The 18,981-nt window shown below is 51.3% G+C and overlaps 1 protein-coding gene across 1 annotated transcript in view; it reads left to right on the plus strand.

The window, feature by feature from the left end:
- Window positions 1-2,977: 2,977 nt before the first annotated feature.
- The window catches only part of commd1 (copper metabolism (Murr1) domain containing 1), a 42,627-nt gene continuing 26,623 nt past the window's right edge, over window positions 2,978-18,981 (plus strand). Inside the window, 1 exon segment of the mRNA XM_068025977.1 lies at window positions 2,978-3,194. Coding sequence (XP_067882078.1) covers window positions 3,024-3,194 — 171 coding nt within the window. The 5' untranslated portion in view covers window positions 2,978-3,023.

Raw genomic sequence — 18,981 nt, forward strand, 5'->3', positions numbered from 1 at the left:
TACCTCTAACATCTGTCCTATATCTATCACCCCTCAACTTAAAGCTATGTCCCCTCATGTTTGCCATCACCATCCGAGGAAAAAAACTCTCACTATCCACCCTATCTAACCCTCTGATTATCTTATATGTCTCTATTAAGTCACCTCTCCTCCTTCTTCTCTCCAACGAAAACAACCTCAAGTCCCTCAGCCTTTCCTCGTAAGACCTTCCCTCCATACCAGGCAACATCCTAGTAAATCTCCTCTGCACCCTTTCCAAAGCTTCCACATCCTTCCTATAATGCGGTGACCAGAACTGCACGCAATACTCCAGGTGCGGCCGCACCAGAGTTTTGTACAGCTGCATCATGACCTCGTGGCTCCGAAACTCGATCCCCCTACTAATAAAAGCTAACACACCATATGCCTTCTTAACAGCCCTATTAACCTGGGTGGCAACTTTCAGGGATTTATGTACCTGGACACCAAGATCTCTCTGCTCATCTACACTACCAAGAATCTTCCCATTAGCCCAGTACTCTGCATTCCTGTTACTCCTTCCAAAGTGAATCACCTCACACTTTTCCGCATTAAACTCCATTTGCCATCTCTCAGCCCAGCTCTGCAGCCTATCTATGTCCCTCTGTAACCTACAACATCCTTCAGCACTATCCACAACTCCACCGACCTTCGTGTCATCCGCAAATTTATTAACCCACCCTTCTACACCCTCATCCAGGTCATTTATAAAAATGACAAACAGCAGTGGCCCCAAAACAGATCCTTGCGGTACACCACTAGTAACTAAACTCCAGGATGAACATTTGCCATCAACCACCACCCTCTGTCTTCTTTCAGCTAGCCAATTTCTGATCCAAAGCACTAAATCACCTTCAATCCCATACTTCCGTATTTTCTGCAATAGCCTACCTTGGGGAACCTTATCAAACGCCTTACTGAAATCCATATCGACCACATCCACAGCTTTACCCTCATCCACCTGTTTGGTCACCTTGTCAAAAAACTCAATAAGGTTTGTGAGGCACGACCTACCCTTCACAAAACCGTGCTGACTATCTCTAATGAACTTATTCTTTTCAAGATGATTATAAATCCTATCTCTTATAACCTTTTCCAACACTTTACCCACAACCGAAGTAAGGCTCACAGGTCTATAATTACTAGGGCTGTCTCTACTCCCCTTCTTGAACAAGGGGACAACATTTGCTATCCTCCAGTCTTCCGGCACTATTCCTGTCGACAATGACGACATAAAGATCAAGGACAAAGGCTCTGCAATCTCCTCCCTGACTTCCCAGAGAATCCTAGGACAAATCCCATCTGGCCCAGGGGACTTATCTATTTTCACACTTTCCAAAATTGCTAACACCTCCTCCTTGTGAACCTCAATCCCATCTAGCCTAGTAGTCTGTATCTCAGTATTCTCCTCGACAACATGTTCTTTCTCTACTGTAAATACTGACGGAAAATATTCATTTAACGCTTCCCCTATCTCCTCTGATTCCACACACAACTTCCCACTACTATCCTTGATTGGCCCTAATCTAACTCTAGTCATTCTTTTATTCCTGATATACCTATAGAAAGCCTTAGGGTTTTCTTTGATCCTATCCGCCAATGACTTCTCGTGTCCTCTCCTTGCTCTTCTTAGCTCTCCCTTTAGATCCTTCCTGGCTAGCTTGTAACTCTCAAGCGCCCTAACTGAGCCTTCACGTCTCATCCTAACATAAGCCTTCTTCTTCCTCTTGACAAGCGCTTCAACTTCTTTAGTAAACCACGGCTCCCTCGCTCGACAACTTCCTCCCTGCCTGACAGGTACATACTTATCAAGGACACGCAGTAGCTGCTCCCTGAATAAGCTCCACATTTCGATTGTGCCCATCCCCTGCAGTTTCCTTCCCCATCCTACGCATCCTAAATCTTGCCTAATCGCATCATAATTTCCTTTCCCCCAGCTATAATTCTTGCCCTGCGGTATATACCTGTCCCTGCCCATCGCTAAGGTAAACCTAACCGAATTGTGATCACTATCACCAAAGTGCTCACCTACATCTAAATCTAACACCTGGCCGGGTTCATTACCCAGTACCAAATTCAATGTGGCATCGCCCTTGGTTGGCCTGTCTATATACTGTGTCAGAAAACCCTCCTGCACACACTGGACAAAAACTGACCCATCTAAAGTACTCTAACTATAGTATTTCCAGTCAATATTTGGAAAGTTAAAGTCCCCCATAACAACTACCCTGTTACTCTCGCTCCTGTCGAGAATCATCTTCGCTATCCTTTCCTCTACATCTCTGGAACTACTCGGAGGTCTATAGAAAACTCCCAACAGGGTGACCTCTCCTCTCCCTAACCTCGGCCCATATTACCTCAGTAGACGAGTCCTCAAACGTCCTTTCTGCCGCCGTAATACTCTCCTTGATTAACAATGCCACACCCCCCCCTCTTTTACCATCTTCTCTGTTCTTACTGAAACATCTAAATCCTGGAACCTGCAACATCCATTCCTGCCCCTGCTCTACCCATGTTTCTGAAATGGCCACAACATCGAGATCCCAGGTACCAACTTGGAACTATATCGCCGTTCCTTCACTGTCGCTGGGTCAAAATCCTGGAACTCCCTTCCTAACAGCACTGTGGGTGTACCTACCCCAAATGGACTGCAGTGGTTCAAGAGGGCAGCTCACCACCACCTTCTCAAGGGCAATTAGGGATGGGCAATAAATGCTGTCCTAACCAGTGACGCCCACATCCCTGGAACGAATAAAAAAAAGTGTTAACGGTTCAGGTCTGTAATATTTCATCAGACAGGAGATATTTATTTTATTTTATCGCCTTTTGTTGTTCGGTGTTATATTTTGCTTTATAACGCTCCCGTGTGACAGGACTTTGGGGGCGAAGCCGGATCATTGCAATTCCACCTCTCGGCGAGTTGCGGCGCTGCAGACGGGCTGTGAGAGCCACGTGATGAGCAGCGGGTGAAAGGTCAGCGGGAGGTCAGTGCGGGTTCACGCATCATGGCGGAGCAGCGCGCCAAATCTCTGAGTAGCCTGTTGGCCGGTGTGGCTCAGTCCACCTACTACCACAGTCCGGCTATCACTCAGCAGATGCTCAAGGACCAACTATATCCTGACATGCCGCAGCAAGATTTTCGAGTCCTGCTCGAGAAAATGGCCGGGATCCTGCGGGTAGGTGGAGGAGGCGCCGCCTGAGTAACCGCAAAGACATCGAGACGGCCCAGCCTTCAACCCGGCCCCGCCCCATCTCCCCCCCCTCCCCCCCCCACCCCTGTGTACTTCCCCCCCCCCCCCCCACCCCTGTGTACTCACCCCCCCCCCCACCCCTGTGTACTCACCCCCCCCCACCCCTGTGTACTCACCCCCCCCCACCCCTGTGTACTCACCCCCCCCACCCCTGTGTACTCACCCCCCCCACCCCTGTGTACTCACCCCCCCCACCCCTGTGTACTTCCCCCCCCCCCCCCACCCCTGTGTACTCACCCCCCCCCCACCCCTGTGTACTCACCCCCCCCCACCCCTGTGTACTCACCCCCCCCACCCCTGTGTACTCACCCCCCCCACCCCTGTGTACTCACCCCCCCCACCCCTGTGTACTCACCCCCCCCCACCCCTGTGTACTTCCCCCCCCACCCCTGTGTACTCACCCCCCCCCACCCCTGTGTACTTCCCCCCCCACCCCTGTGTACTTCCCCTCCCCCCCCACCCCTGTGTACTTCCCCTCCCCCCCCACCCCTGTGTACTTCCCCTCCCCCCCCACCCCTGTGTACTTCCCCTCCCCCCCCACCCCTGTGTACTTCCCCTCCCCCCCCACCCCTGTGTACTTCCCCTCCCCCCCCACCCCTGTGTACTTCCCCTCCCCCCCCACCCCTGTGTACTTCCCCTCCCCCCCCACCCCTGTGTACTTCCCCTCCCCCCCACCCCTGTGTACTTCCCCTCCCCCCCACCCCTGTGTACTTCCCCTCCCCCCCACCCCTGTGTACTTCCCCTCCCCACCCCTGTGTACTTCCCCTCCCCCCCCACCCCTGTGTACTCCCCTCCCCCCCCACCCCTGTGTACTCCCCTCCCCCCCCACCCCTGTGTACTCCCCTCCCCCCCCACCCCTGTGTACTCCCCTCCCCCCCCACCCCTGTGTACTCCCCTCCCCCCCCACCCCTGTGTACTCCCCTCCCCCCCCACCCCTGTGTACTCCCCTCCCCCCCCACCCCTGTGTACTCCCCTCCCCCCCCACCCCTGTGTACTCCCCTCCCCCCCCACCCCTGTGTACTCCCCTCCCCCCCCACCCCTGTGTACTCCCCTCCCCCCCCACCCCTGTGTACTCCCCTCCCCCCCCACCCCTGTGTACTCCCCTCCCCCCCCACCCCTGTGTACTCCCCTCCCCCCCACCCCTGTGTACTTCCCCTCCCCCCCACCCCTGTGTACTTCCCCTCCCCCCCCACCCCTGTGTACTTCCCCTCCCCCCCCACCCCTGTGTACTTCCCCTCCCCCCCCACCCCTGTGTACTTCCCCTCCCCCCCCACCCCTGTGTACTTCCCCTCCCCCCCCACCCCTGTGTACTTCCCCTCCCCCCCCACCCCTGTGTACTTCCCCTCCCCCCCACCCCTGTGTACTTCCCCTCCCCCCCACCCCTGTGTACTTCCCCTCCCCCCCACCCCTGTGTACTTCCCCTCCCCCCCACCCCTGTGTACTTCCCCTCCCCCCCACCCCTGTGTACTTCCCCTCCCCCCCACCCCTGTGTACTTCCCCTCCCCCCCACCCCTGTGTACTTCCCCTCCCCCCCACCCCTGTGTACTTCCCCTCCCCCCCACCCCTGTGTACTTCCCCTCCCCCCCACCCCTGTGTACTCCCCTCCCCCCACCCCTGTGTACTCCCCCCCCACCCCTGTGTACTCCCCCCCCCCTCCCCCCCCATCTCCCCCCCCTCCCCCCCCACCCCTGTGTACTTCCCCTCCCCCCCCACCCCTGTGTACTTCCCCTCCCCCCCCACCCCTGTGTACTCCCCTCCCCCCCCACCCCTGTGTACTCCCCTCCCCCCCCACCCCTGTGTACTCCCCTCCCCCCCCACCCCTGTGTACTCCCCTCCCCCCCCACCCCTGTGTACTCCCCTCCCCCCCCACCCCTGTGTACTCCCCTCCCCCCCCACCCCTGTGTACTCCCCTCCCCCCCCACCCCTGTGTACTCCCCTCCCCCCCCACCCCTGTGTACTCCCCTCCCCCCCCACCCCTGTGTACTCCCCTCCCCCCCCACCCCTGTGTACTCCCCTCCCCCCCCACCCCTGTGTACTCCCCTCCCCCCCCACCCCTGTGTACTCCCCTCCCCCCCCACCCCTGTGTACTCCCCTCCCCCCCCCACCCCTGTGTACTCCCCTCCCCCCCCCACCCCTGTGTACTCCCCTCCCCCCCCCACCCCTGTGTACTCCCCTCCCCCCCCCACCCCTGTGTACTCCCCTCCCCCCCCACCCCTGTGTACTCCCCTCCCCCCCCACCCCTGTGTACTCCCCTCCCCCCCCACCCCTGTGTACTCCCCTCCCCCCCCACCCCTGTGTACTCCCCTCCCCCCCCACCCCTGTGTACTCCCCTCCCCCCCCACCCCTGTGTACTCCCCTCCCCCCCCACCCCTGTGTACTCCCCTCCCCCCCCACCCCTGTGTACTCCCCTCCCCCCCCACCCCTGTGTACTCCCCTCCCCCCCCACCCCTGTGTACTCCCCTCCCCCCCCACCCCTGTGTACTCCCCTCCCCCCCCACCCCTGTGTACTCCCCTCCCCCCCCACCCCTGTGTACTCCCCCCCCCCCACCCCTGTGTACCCCCCCCCACCCCTGTGTACCCCCCCCCCACCCCTGTGTACCCCCCCCCCACCCCTGTGTACCCCCCCCCCACCCCTGTGTACCCCCCCCCCACCCCTGTGTACCCCCCCCCCACCCCTGTGTACTCCCCCCCCCACCCCTGTGTACTTCCCCCCCCCCACCCCTGTGTACTTCCCCCCCCCCACCCCTGTGTACTTCCCCCCCCCCACCCCTGTGTACTTCCCCCCCCCCACCCCTGTGTACTTCCCCCCCCCCACCCCTGTGTACTTCCCCCCCCCCACCCCTGTGTACTTCCCCCCCCCCACCCCTGTGTACTTCCCCCCCCCACCCCTGTGTACTTCCCCCCCCCACCCCTGTGTACTTCCCCCCCCCACCCCTGTGTACTTCCCCCCCCCACCCCTGTGTACTTCCCCCCCCCACCCCTGTGTACTTCCCCCCCCCACCCCTGTGTACTTCCCCCCCCCACCCCTGTGTACTTCCCCCCCCCCACCCCTGTGTACTTCCCCCCCCCACCCCTGTGTACTTCCCCCCCCCACCCCTGTGTACTTCCCCCCCCCACCCCTGTGTACTTCCCCCCCCCACCCCTGTGTACTTCCCCCCCCCACCCCTGTGTACTTCCCCCCCCCACCCCTGTGTACTTCCCCCCCCCACCCCTGTGTACTTCCCCCCCCCACCCCTGTGTACTTCCCCCCCCCACCCCTGTGTACTTCCCCCCCCCACCCCTGTGTACTTCCCCCCCCCACCCCTGTGTACTTCCCCCCCCCACCCCTGTGTACTTCCCCCCCCCACCCCTGTGTACTTCCCCCCCCCACCCCTGTGTACTTCCCCCCCCCACCCCTGTGTACTTCCCCCCCCCACCCCTGTGTACTTCCCCCCCCCACCCCTGTGTACTTCCCCCCCCCACCCCTGTGTACTTCCCCCCCCCACCCCTGTGTACTTCCCCCCCCCACCCCTGTGTACTTCCCCCCCCCACCCCTGTGTACTTCCCCCCCCCACCCCTGTGTACTTCCCCCCCCCACCCCTGTGTACTTCCCCCCCCCACCCCTGTGTACTTCCCCCCCCCACCCCTGTGTACTTCCCCCCCCCACCCCTGTGTACTTCCCCCCCCCACCCCTGTGTACTTCCCCCCCCCACCCCTGTGTACTTCCCCCCCCCACCCCTGTGTACTTCCCCCCCCCACCCCTGTGTACTTCCCCCCCCCACCCCTGTGTACTTCCCCCCCCCACCCCTGTGTACTTCCCCCCCCCACCCCTGTGTACTTCCCCCCCCCACCCCTGTGTACTTCCCCCCCCCACCCCTGTGTACTTCCCCCCCCCACCCCTGTGTACTTCCCCCCCCACCCCTGTGTACTTCCCCCCCCCACCCCTGTGTACTTCCCCCCCCCACCCCTGTGTACTTCCCCCCCCCACCCCTGTGTACTTCCCCCCCCCACCCCTGTGTACTTCCCCCCCCCACCCCTGTGTACTTCCCCCCCCCACCCCTGTGTACTTCCCCCCCCCACCCCTGTGTACTTCCCCCCCCCACCCCTGTGTACTTCCCCCCCCCACCCCTGTGTACTTCCCCCCCCCACCCCTGTGTACTTCCCCCCCCCACCCCTGTGTACTTCCCCCCCCCACCCCTGTGTACTTCCCCCCCCCACCCCTGTGTACTTCCCCCCCCCACCCCTGTGTACTTCCCCCCCCCACCCCTGTGTACTTCCCCCCCCCACCCCTGTGTACTTCCCCCCCCCACCCCTGTGTACTTCCCCCCCCCACCCCTGTGTACTTCCCCCCCCCACCCCTGTGTACTTCCCCCCCCCACCCCTGTGTACTTCCCCCCCCCACCCCTGTGTACTTCCCCCCCCCACCCCTGTGTACTTCCCCCCCCCACCCCTGTGTACTTCCCCCCCCCACCCCTGTGTACTTCCCCCCCCCCACCCCTGTGTACTTCCCCCCCCCCACCCCTGTGTACTTCCCCCCCCCCACCCCTGTGTACTTCCCCCCCCCCCACCCCTGTGTACTTCCCCCCCCCCACCCCTGTGTACTTCCCCCCCCCCACCCCTGTGTACTTCCCCCCCCCACCCCTGTGTACTTCCCCCCCCCACCCCTGTGTACTTCCCCCCCCCACCCCTGTGTACTTCCCCCCCCCACCCCTGTGTACTTCCCCCCCCCACCCCTGTGTACTTCCCCCCCCCACCCCTGTGTACTTCCCCCCCCCACCCCTGTGTACTTCCCCCCCCCACCCCTGTGTACTTCCCCCCCCCACCCCTGTGTACTTCCCCCCCCCACCCCTGTGTACTTCCCCCCCCCACCCCTGTGTACTTCCCCCCCCCACCCCTGTGTACTTCCCCCCCCCCACCCCTGTGTACTTCCCCCCCCCCACCCCTGTGTACTTCCCCCCCCCACCCCTGTGTACTTCCCCCCCCCACCCCTGTGTACTTCCCCCCCCCACCCCTGTGTACTTCCCCCCCCCACCCCTGTGTACTTTCCCCCCCCCCCCACCCCTGTGTACTTACCCCCCCCCCAACCCCGTTGTCTTTTCCCCTCTCCCCTCCTGTCTCCCCCGATGTACAGTTGTGGCCCTTCCTTTAAGTTGAACGATAATGGAATTTTATGCCATGTGACATGTCATGTTATTGGAGGCCCCTGATTTATGATACTTTGAAAAATTTTCTGTTTTTGTTACCAAAGATTGGTTTTGCAATTTATAATGAGCCTGATTCCTTAATCATTTATTGCTCTTCCTGCTCCCTTCTCCAACCAACTTCTCATCTGTCCTCACCAACTCATTCCGCCTGGGACTCACTTTCTCTGCAACTGCAGCATACTGGGGTTGAGAAGCCTCAGTCACTGCAATTTCATCAAGTATTTTGTGTAATCTTCCTTATTGCCCACCAGAGGTTCTCTGTATGCTTTGTCTATTACTCGCATAAAAACCAGGGCTCTCCCATTGAAGCTTCTCATCCATCAACATCATATTGTGTTTTAGGAAACCTAAATGTTTTGACTGATGAGTTATTCAAACCTTTCTTAAAAAAAATTCCTGGTTTTATTCCTCCAGTGCCTCTCCACTGTCATCCAGCTGGGTGGGATTTCTCTCACCTAGTTCTATTCTTATCTATCTAATTGTCCACAGAGAATTACTTGCGATGGCTTCTCTTGCTCCCACACCGTTGCCTTTGGTGTCCCCCAAGAAGCTATCCGTGGCCCCCTCCTATTTTATTCTCTGAGGGTCATGAGCCTTTGGCACTGTTTTGCACAAAGATAGGTAGGAAAGTCACTTGTGAAGAAGACATAAGGGGGCTACAAAGGGATGTAGATAGGTTGTGAGTGGGTAAAGACCTGGCAAATGGAGTATAATGTGGGAAAGTGTGATATTGTCCATTTTGGCAGGAAGAATAAAAAAGAAGCATATTATCTAAATGGTGAGAGATTGCAGAACTCTGAGATGCTGAGGGATCTGGGTGTCCTAGTGCATGAATCACAAAAGACCACGCTCTGGGAGTGGTTCAAGAGTTCACCTACCTAGGCTCAACTATCACCAGTAACCTGTCTCTAGATGCAGAAATCAACAAGCGCATGGGTAAGGCTTCCACTGCTATGTCCAGACTGGCCAAGAGAGTGTGGGAAAATGGCGCACTGACACGGAACACAAAAGTCCGAGTGTATCAGGCCTGTGTCCTCAGTACCTTGCTCTATGGCAGCGAGGCCTGGACAACGTATGCCAGCCAAGAGCGACGTCTCAATTCATTCCATCTTCGCTGCCTCCGGAGATTCCTTGGCATCAGGTGGCAGGACTATATTTCCAACACAGAAGTCCTCGAGACAGCCAACATCCCCAGCTTATACACACAACTGAGTCAGCGGCGCTTGAGATGGCTAGGCCATGTGAGCCGCATGGAAGATGGCAGGATCCCCAAAGACACATTGGACAGCGAGCTCGCCACTGGTATCAGACCCACCGGCCGTCCACGTCTCCGCTTTAAAGACGTCTGCAAACGCGACATGAAATCCTGTGACATTGATCGCAAGTCGTGGGAGTCAGTTGCCAGCATTCGCCAGAGCTGGCGGGCAGCCATAAAGACAGGGCTAAAATGTGGCGAGTCGAAGAGACTTAGTAGTTGGCAGGAAAAAAGACAAAAGCGCAAGGGGGGAGCCAACTATGCAACAGCCCCGACAAACAAATTTCTCTGCAGCACCTGTGGAAGAGACTGTCACTCTAGAATTGGCCTTTATAGCCACTCCAGGCGCTGCTTCACAAACCATTGACCACCTCCAGGCGTGTATCCATTGTGTCTCGAGATAAGGAGGCCCAAAAGAAGTATGTTGGTGCAGCACGTAATTAGGAAAGCTAATGGAATGTTATCATTTATTGCGAGGGGAATTGAGTACAAAAATAGGGAGGTTATGCTTCAGCTATACAGGGCATTGGTGAGACCACATCTCGAGTACTGTGTACAGTACTGGTCTCCTTTATTTAAGGAAGGATGTAGATGTGTTGGAGGCAGTGCAGAGAGGTTTTACTAGACTAATACCCTGGAATGGGCGTGCTGTCTTATGAGGAAAGATTAGACAGGCTAGGCTTGTATCTGCTGGAACGACGTGATTGAAACATACAGGATCCTGAGGGATCTTGAGAGGGTGGATGTGGAAAGGGTGTTTCCCCTTTTAGGAGAATCTAGAACTAGGGGTCACTGTTTAATAGTAAGGGGTCACCCACTTAAGGCAGAGATGAGGAGAAATTTTTTCTCGCAGGGTCGTGAGTCTTTTGGAATTCTCTTCCTCAAAAGGCGGTGGAAACAGAGTCTTTTAATATTTTTAAGGCAGAGGTAGAAAAGCAAGGGGATGGAAGGTTATCGGAGGTAGGTGGAAATGTAGAGTAATTAGTTCAGCCATGAACTTACTAAATGGCGGGGCAGGCTCGATGGACCGTGTGGCCGACTCCTGCTCCTAATTCGTATGTTCCCTCTAGACGTGACTGTTCCAACACACTTCTGGCTGGTCTCCCACATTCTACTGTCCATAAACTTGAGATCATCCAAAACTCTGCTGCCCGTGTTTTAACTCGCACCAAATCCCATTCCCCCTTCATCTCTGCTCGCTGATCTGCATTGGTTGCCGGTCAAGCAACATCTTGGTTTTAAAATTCTCATCCTTGTTTTCAAATCCTTCCATGGTCTCAACCCTCCTTATCTCTGTAACCTCCTCCAGCCCCTCAACCCTCCAAGATATCCATGCTCCTCTAATTCTGGCCTGTTGTGCATCTCTGATTTTAATCACTCTATCATTGGTGGCTGTGCCTTCTATTGTCTCGGCCCGAAGATCTGGAATACCCTCCTGACACCTCTTTGCCTCTCGACCTCACTTTCCTCCTTAAAACCTACCTCTGCGTCACGGTGTTTAGTACCACAGCCTCACAGCTCCAGCGACCCGGGTTCAGTTCTGGGTATTGCCTGTGCGGAGTTTGCATGTTCTCCCTGTGACCGCGTGGGTTTCCGCCGGGTGCTTCAGTTTCCTCCCACAGCCAAAGACTTGTAGTTTGATAGGTAAATTGGCCATTCTGAATTGCCCCTAGTGTAGGGAGTGGTCGGAGATTTGAGGGAAGGTGGGGATGTGGTAGGGAATATGGGATTAATGTAGGATTCGTATAAATGGGTGATTGATGGTCGGCACAGACTCGATGGGCTGAAGGGCCTGTTTCAGTGTTGTATCTCTCTATGACTCTTTGACCAAGTTTTTGGTCATCTGACCTAATATCTCTTTTGGTGGCTCTGTGTCATACTTTGTTTTATAATGCTCCTATAATGCGCTTAGGGACATGTGAAACCTGCCCTCTGCACCATCCCTCCTGCTATATCTTGATATGGGCAATCTGTTTCTGTCTATTTTGGGTTTTGTAAGTAGGGATATAGAGGACAAGAACAAGGAAGTTCTGGTAAACCTGTATAAGATACTGATTCAGCCTCAACTGGACTATTGTCCATTTTTGGGCACTACACTTTAGGTAGGAAAGCTTTAGAGAGGCTGCAGAGGACATTGACGAGAATGATTCTGGGGATGAGGAACTTCAGTTCCGGGTAGATTGGAGAAGCTGGAGTTGCTGTTCTTTCAACCTTCTCTTTTCTGAGGAGATTTAATAGAGGTGTTCATGAAGGGTCTGGACAGTAGATGAGGAGAAACTGTTTCCATTGGTAGAAGGGTTGAGAACCAGGGAACACTGATTTAAGGTGAATATCAAGAAAAGGACAACATGAGAAACTTATTTATGCAGCGAGTGGTTAGAATCTGGAATTCATTGCCTGAGATTGTGGTGGAGGCAGATTCAATCATGGCCATCAAAAGGGAGTTGGATAAGGACCTGAAAAGGGTGAATTAGCATGGCTATGAGAAAAAAGTGTGCGAGTGGGACCTGGTGAGTTGTTCATGCAGAGAGCCAGCACAGACACGACGGGGCAAATGGCCTCCTTCTGTTCTGTCGCCATTCCATGATTCTACGAATTTGCCATTAGGATTACCCTTGGTCCCAGACATTCTGTCCTCGGGTTTTGCAGCTATTGTGGACACCATCAGAAGAGAAATCATAGAAGTAATAATTGTAGACTTGTCCTCTGGTTTTTATTTTTAGTATATAATCAAAATTATTTTTGTAACATTGATTTAACCTCCTATGACTTTCATTTTGATTTTAGTGTTATGAATAATGGAAACCTCTTAAACTTTATTTTCCTTGCCTGTTTCTGCAGCTTAGACAAGTGCCAAGACAGTAAGCTCCTTAAGTTTTGCTATTGGGGTTTGGAAGTTAAATACTTACAAAGCAGCTGCAGTTGTGATTATCAATAAAATACTTCCATTAATTAACTGGGATCATAAAGTATCCAAACTTATTTAAACCACTTCACACAATTCTGCACTCAATATGACTTCATTTTTATTAATAGAAAAACAGTATGTTAATAAACTATTTTGGCCTAAAAACACGGTCTATATTGTATGCCATTTTAGTCTGTCTGGACTGTTTTGGTTGGTCAGTTTAAGGGGTGCGTCTGTTGGTTTCGGACCTTCCTCCTTTATTCTAGGAGGCTTCTCGCAAATGAATCAAAAATTGTTACAATCAGTACACTCTACCTTAATGTTACAATAACATGTTCCCACAAGGAGTGTCTTTTATTTGGTGGGCAGTGCCTGGGTTTAGTTTTTGGTACAGTTGTTGACTTGGATGGAGTTGAGTATTGGAAATGAAATCTTTTTAGCAGGATGAGACGCAAGATAAATTTATAAAAATGTTTTAGGGAAGCATTTGCTACATGCGAGGAAGATAAACAGCAGAAGGTAAGCTTCCCGGGGTACAGTCAGGCAAGGTGACCATCTCTATTCGCCCCTGCAACCAACTGCTCCACAAAGTCTTGTCTCGCCCTCCCAAAACATGGGGTTTGGGGACTGAAGGCAAACACACGCTGTCTGCACCCCCAAAAGATCCATTTGTAAACACAAGCCCTGAGTGGTATTTTCCACATCAGTTGTGGAACTGGGGGTGCCCTCCACGGTCATGGGGGTGGGGGACGTCGGGAGGGTTGTTGGAGGAAAAAAAACGTAAGGTAAAGGGAGCCTAGCAACTGTTAGCCTGGCTGCAGGGAGGAGGTCAGCATGGGAGGGGGTCTGTGATAACCTGGGAGGTGTGGAATGGGGCATGGGATTGGTATAGGAAGATGGAACGGGGATGATAAGAGGGATGAAAGGAATGGGATGGGGATGGCATGGGAAGGATGCAATGGCATAGGGATTTTAAGTAGCACTGTTGAAATAAAGATACTAATTTCATCGCAAATGTTTTGCAGGTCTCTGCTTGTCTAATTTAATGCACATTGCTGTATATTTTTAAGTGGGTTTACAATCTCTGTCATTCTTGCTGCTCATAAATGTTAGTGCAGGTATTTCACACAATTGTTACAGTGCATAAGGTGGCCATTCGGCCCATCATGTCTGCAACTGCTCTCCAAATGAGCAATTCACTTCGTGCCATTCCCCACTTTCTCCCCGTAACCCTGCACATTCTTCCTTTTCCGATAACAGTCTAATTCCCTTTTGAATACTCCAATTGAACCTGCCTCCACCACACACTCAGCAGTACATTCGAGACTTTAACCATTCGCTGCATGTAAACATTTTTCCTCATGTTGCTTTTGCATCTCTTACCAAATACTTCAAAGTTGTGCCCTCTCATTCTCGATCCTTTCACAAGTGGGAATAGTTTCTCCCCATCTTCTCTGTCCAGACCCCTCATGATTTTGAATACCTCTATCAAATCACCTGTCAGCTTTCCTTACTCCAAGGAAAACAGTCCTAACTTCTCCAATCCATCTTAAAAACTGAAGTTCCTCATTCCTGGAACCATTCTCTCTCTCTAATGCCCTCACATCTTTCCTAAAGTGCTGAATCCAGAACTGGCTGCAATACTCCAGCTGAGGCCAAACTAGTGTCTTATACAAGTTCAACATATGCTCCTCGCTCTTGTACTCTATGCCCATTATTAATAAAGCCCAGGGTACTTGACCTCAACCTGCCCTGCCACCTTCAATGACTTATGCACATATACATCTAGGTCCCTTTGCTCCTGCACCCCCTTCAGAATTGTACCCTTTATTTTATATTGTCTCTCCATGTTCTTCCTTTTCTCTGCATTGAACTTCATCTGCCACCTGTCTGCTTATTCCACCAACTTGTCTATGTCCTTTTGAAGTTCTACACTATCCTCTTCACAGTTCTAAATGCTGCCAAGTTTCGCATCATCTGAAAACTTTGAAATTGTGCCCTATACGCCAAGGTCCTTTAATATATATCAAGAAGAGCAAGGGTCCCAGCACTTTGATCTTAGCTGTTTTCCATATTGAATGTGTTCCATAAATTTGCAGTGAAGCTCGGACTTCACTGAAACCCTGAGAAAATTCCCAGTTGTAGAATCTGGGAAACCAAGAGTAGTTTCCTGAGGGAAATATTTTCCTTCAGTTAAAAGCCATGGAGATCATTTAAAGAAAATTGCACATGTTTAATGAGAGTCGCTTTAAAGGTTTCCTGTTGTTCAGAGATGGTGATATTTTATTAAGGGTTACAAGAAGGAAGAATTTGGAAATGGGGATACTTTAAGAGCTTCTATTAATGTTGCGTTGAGTATTTTTTGTATTAAAACTTAGAATTCTGTGTTTTTAAAAACTGAAAAAGGATTTCAGTGGACATTGAGACACCTGTAAATAGTTGAACTTTATGGATGTTTTGAAAGGAAGGTCAACAGAAGCTGAACTGGTCAACAAGGACTTGAATGCAAGTAATTTGAAGGAAACTAGCAGGAGGTTGACCTTAGAGCTACACTATGTTTTGATGGGAGAATTTATGACGGCATGTGACTTGTTTCAGGAAGGTTTTGGAAAGCTTTGAACTTTAAAATGCCAGAGAGTTTAGGCAAAAAGCGGGCATTTGAAATTTGATTTTGACCGGCCTGGACATCTGAAGAAGACCCCGAAAAACTATTACTTCTCTGTAAAGGAATCCTGTATCTCTTGAGAAGAAACCCAGTATTTCAAATGTGGCAGATTCCTATTGCCTCCTGTCTCTGAAGAATCCCTGCATCAAGCTGTACAGTTGCCCCTTGGGTTTAAGAAATCCTGAATATCGGAAGAAACTTTTTACTGGTATACTGCTGCTGTAAGACCTAAGAAGATCTGTGTTGCTGCACACTTGATGGAAGACCTTATGTGAATCCTTCTACTATTGAAGTTCTTTGCCTACCCATCACAGACTGTTCATCAACCTCGCCTGGAAAGACTTCAAGTGGCATCCAACTATTCGACTTGGTGGGACACCTCATCAAACCAAAGAGCTTCCTTCCAGATCAGAACAGATTAAGTGTTTTTTTTAATTCCCTTCATTCCTATGAAACAGCTGTAAACCAAAATCCCCCCCCTTTTTTTTCCCCCCCTGGTAACCGGTTTTTGAATCGATGTGCACGAGGGCTAGGGAAAATGAGCTTTAATATCTCAATTCGTGTATAGACTTACGTCATTATTGGTTAAGACTTAGTTTTATAATTTATTTTGTTGATTTAAAGAAACCTGGTTGGTGTGCTTTATTCAGCGGCAAATAGAGTATTGCTAGTTGGCTGCATTGGTAAGTGGGAAAATTTACTGATATGCTGTGACCTGTGACAAAGTGGGACTGAATTAACAGTGCACTCCTCCAGCCTCGGTCGTAACATATTAATTGGAAATGAATACAGCCTTTTCCTTCCCTTTGGGAAAGTTTTGTCATGAGAGATCATTGGTAGTTTTTGTGTCTGCAAACTTAACTTCCATTTGTTTGAATATAACTGAGTCATGTACTGTAAGGCAAAGTAGGACTTGCCAGTATTTATCAGAAATCGGGCACAAGTTTTCAGTAATTATGAAAAAAATTACTCTAGTGTTTCCTTGCTCCCTGTTTTATTTGTAGCGGTGACAATTGACCTCAGTCTAGTGGGCAAATGTTAATTTGCAAATTGTTAACTAGAATTAGGTAAAGATCCTGTACATTATATTTGTTTCCAAATTTGGGAAATATTTTTTGGTCTTCATATCAAAGCAACAGGTTGGTAACTTGCTGAGCTGATGGCATGAAGGAGTTGAATTCAAATAGCAATTAGATCATTAAACATGCAATTACATGTTTAATGATTTCAATGAATTAAGAACAAAATGCAGGAAACATTCAACAGGTCCCATAGACTAATGCAATGGGCCGACACATGGCAGGTGTGATTTAATGCAGTGAAGTGCTAAGTGATGCATTTGTGTAAGAAGACTGAGGAGAGGCAATATAAACGAAATGGTACAATTTTAAAGGGATGCAGGAACAGAGAGAGATAGTTCTGATGAAAGATCACTGACCTGAAATGTTAACTCTATTTCTCTGTCCACAGATGCTGCCAGACCTGCTGAGTATTTCCAGCATTTGCCACTTCTAGTTCAATTTCCAGCATCTGCTGTATTTTGCTGTTTGAATAGTATTTCTCCTTTGAGTTGAATTTCCAGCTTCCACAATGTCCTCAGTAAACATTATTTCTAAAGAAATCTCAGAAAAAAGAAAAGGGTAACATTTAATTTCTTAATGGTGAGATTGCTTACAATGCCTTCAGAGGGTGTAAAGGACAGATGTCACTGAAAGGACTCTTATTGTGTCCCTTTCTTTTGTGTTAGCTGATAGTGTGACTTAATCAATTTTAGATTTTTTGCTCTTAAAAATATATAACTAATGGTGAGTTATATTTGAGAAATAGCTGTTAAGTCTTGCATAGAGCATACACTGGTAAACTTCATGTCAGCATTTACAGTGGAACCTGCCAATGTAAACATTTGAAAGGACATTTCTGTATGTAAAAGATAGTCTGTCATATTGTGGTTGCAGGCCTTCCCCACTGGCAGTTCTTTGGTCTGCAACTGAAGTTGTCTGTGCCCACATGCAGCAAGACCTGGACACCATTCAGGCTTGGTTTGATAAGTGGCAAGTAATTCAAGTGCCAGGCAATGACCATCTCCAACAAAAGAGAATCGCTGAGGTGAGAGTGACTGCCCTTGACATCAAGGCAGCATTTGACCAAGTGTAGCATCAAGGCACCTTAGCAAAATTCATGTCACTGGGAATCGGGGGAAAAACTCTCCTAGTTGGAACCATACCTAGCACAAAAGAAAATGGTTGTGGTTGTTCGAGGCCAGTCATTTCAATCCCAGGGCATAGCTGCAGAAGTTCCTCAGGGTAGTGTCCTAGGCCCAACCGTCTTCATCAGTGACCTTCCCTCCATCATAAAGTCTGAAATGGGGATGTTTGCTGATGATTGCACAGTGTTAGTATCATTCAAAACTCCTTAGATGCTGAATCAGACCATGTCCACATGCAGCAAGACCTGGGCAACATTCCGGCTTGGGCTGATAAGTGGCAAGTAACATATGTGCTGCACAAATGCCAGGCAATGATGATCTCCAACATGAGAGAATCTAACCAGCTCTTCTTGACATTGAACGGCATTACCCTAGCTGAATGCCCCCACCATCATCATCCTGGGGGTTGCCATTGACCAGAAACTTAACTGGACAAGCCATATAGATACTGTAGCCACATGAGCAGGTCAGAGGCTGGGAATTCTGCAGCGAGTAACTCGCCTCCTGACTCCCTAAAGCCTGTCCACATCTATAAGGCACAAGTAAGGAGTGTGATGGAATACTCTTTATTTGACGGGATGAGTGCAGCTCCAATAACACTCGAAGTGAGACACCATCCAGGAGAAAGCAGTCGCTTGATCACCCCATCCACCACCTTAAACGTTCACTCTCTCCACCACTGACACACAGTGGCATCAGTATGTACCGTATACACGATACGCTGCAGCAACTTCCAAGCCTACTTCAATAGCACCTTCCAAACCCGCGACCTCTACCACCAAGAAGGACAAGGGCAACAGATGCATGAGAACACCACCACCTGCAAATTCCCCTGCAAGCCACACAGCAGCCTGACTTGGGACTATATCGCCGTTCTTTCACTGTCGCTGGGTCAAAAACTTGGAACTCCCTCCCTAACACCACATGGACTGCAGTGGTTCAAGAAGGCAGCTCACCATCTCGAGGGCGATTAGGGACGGGCAACAAATGCTCACATTGCCGACAACACTCTCATCCCGTGAATGAATTTTTAAAAATCGTATTTCCATTTATTGGGTGCTTAATACCTGTTTTTAGGATTTCCCCCCTGATGGGATATCTGGGACTCCAATGTATTTGCAGGCATCACACCTGTAACGTGCAACTCCCTACCTCCAATACAAATATCATGACTCATGATCTATGACCCTTGGGCCTCATGTTGATGCTCTGTAAGTGAAGTCACTGGTATTTGCTGCTCCATTAATTTCTTGATTTTGTTGGTGTTACTGCTGGTTCTATCAATTTATTAATTCACTACTGCTTCCTTCTTAATTTAATTCACTGATGCCTACTTGACTGATTTGCATTATTTGTATCTTTTTACTATTTGAGTTGGGATGCAAGGGATGGTTTTTGTTGCTTCTTGTGATTTCTATCAATCAAACACATTTTTCCCTAAGTTAATTTCTGCGGTTTAATTTTTAATCTTAATGTAGTTTTCTGTTGCTCACAG

Source organism: Heterodontus francisci, unplaced genomic scaffold (assembly GCF_036365525.1).
Source record: "Heterodontus francisci isolate sHetFra1 unplaced genomic scaffold, sHetFra1.hap1 HAP1_SCAFFOLD_1278, whole genome shotgun sequence".
In the NCBI taxonomy this organism is placed as follows: domain Eukaryota; kingdom Metazoa; phylum Chordata; class Chondrichthyes; order Heterodontiformes; family Heterodontidae; genus Heterodontus; species Heterodontus francisci.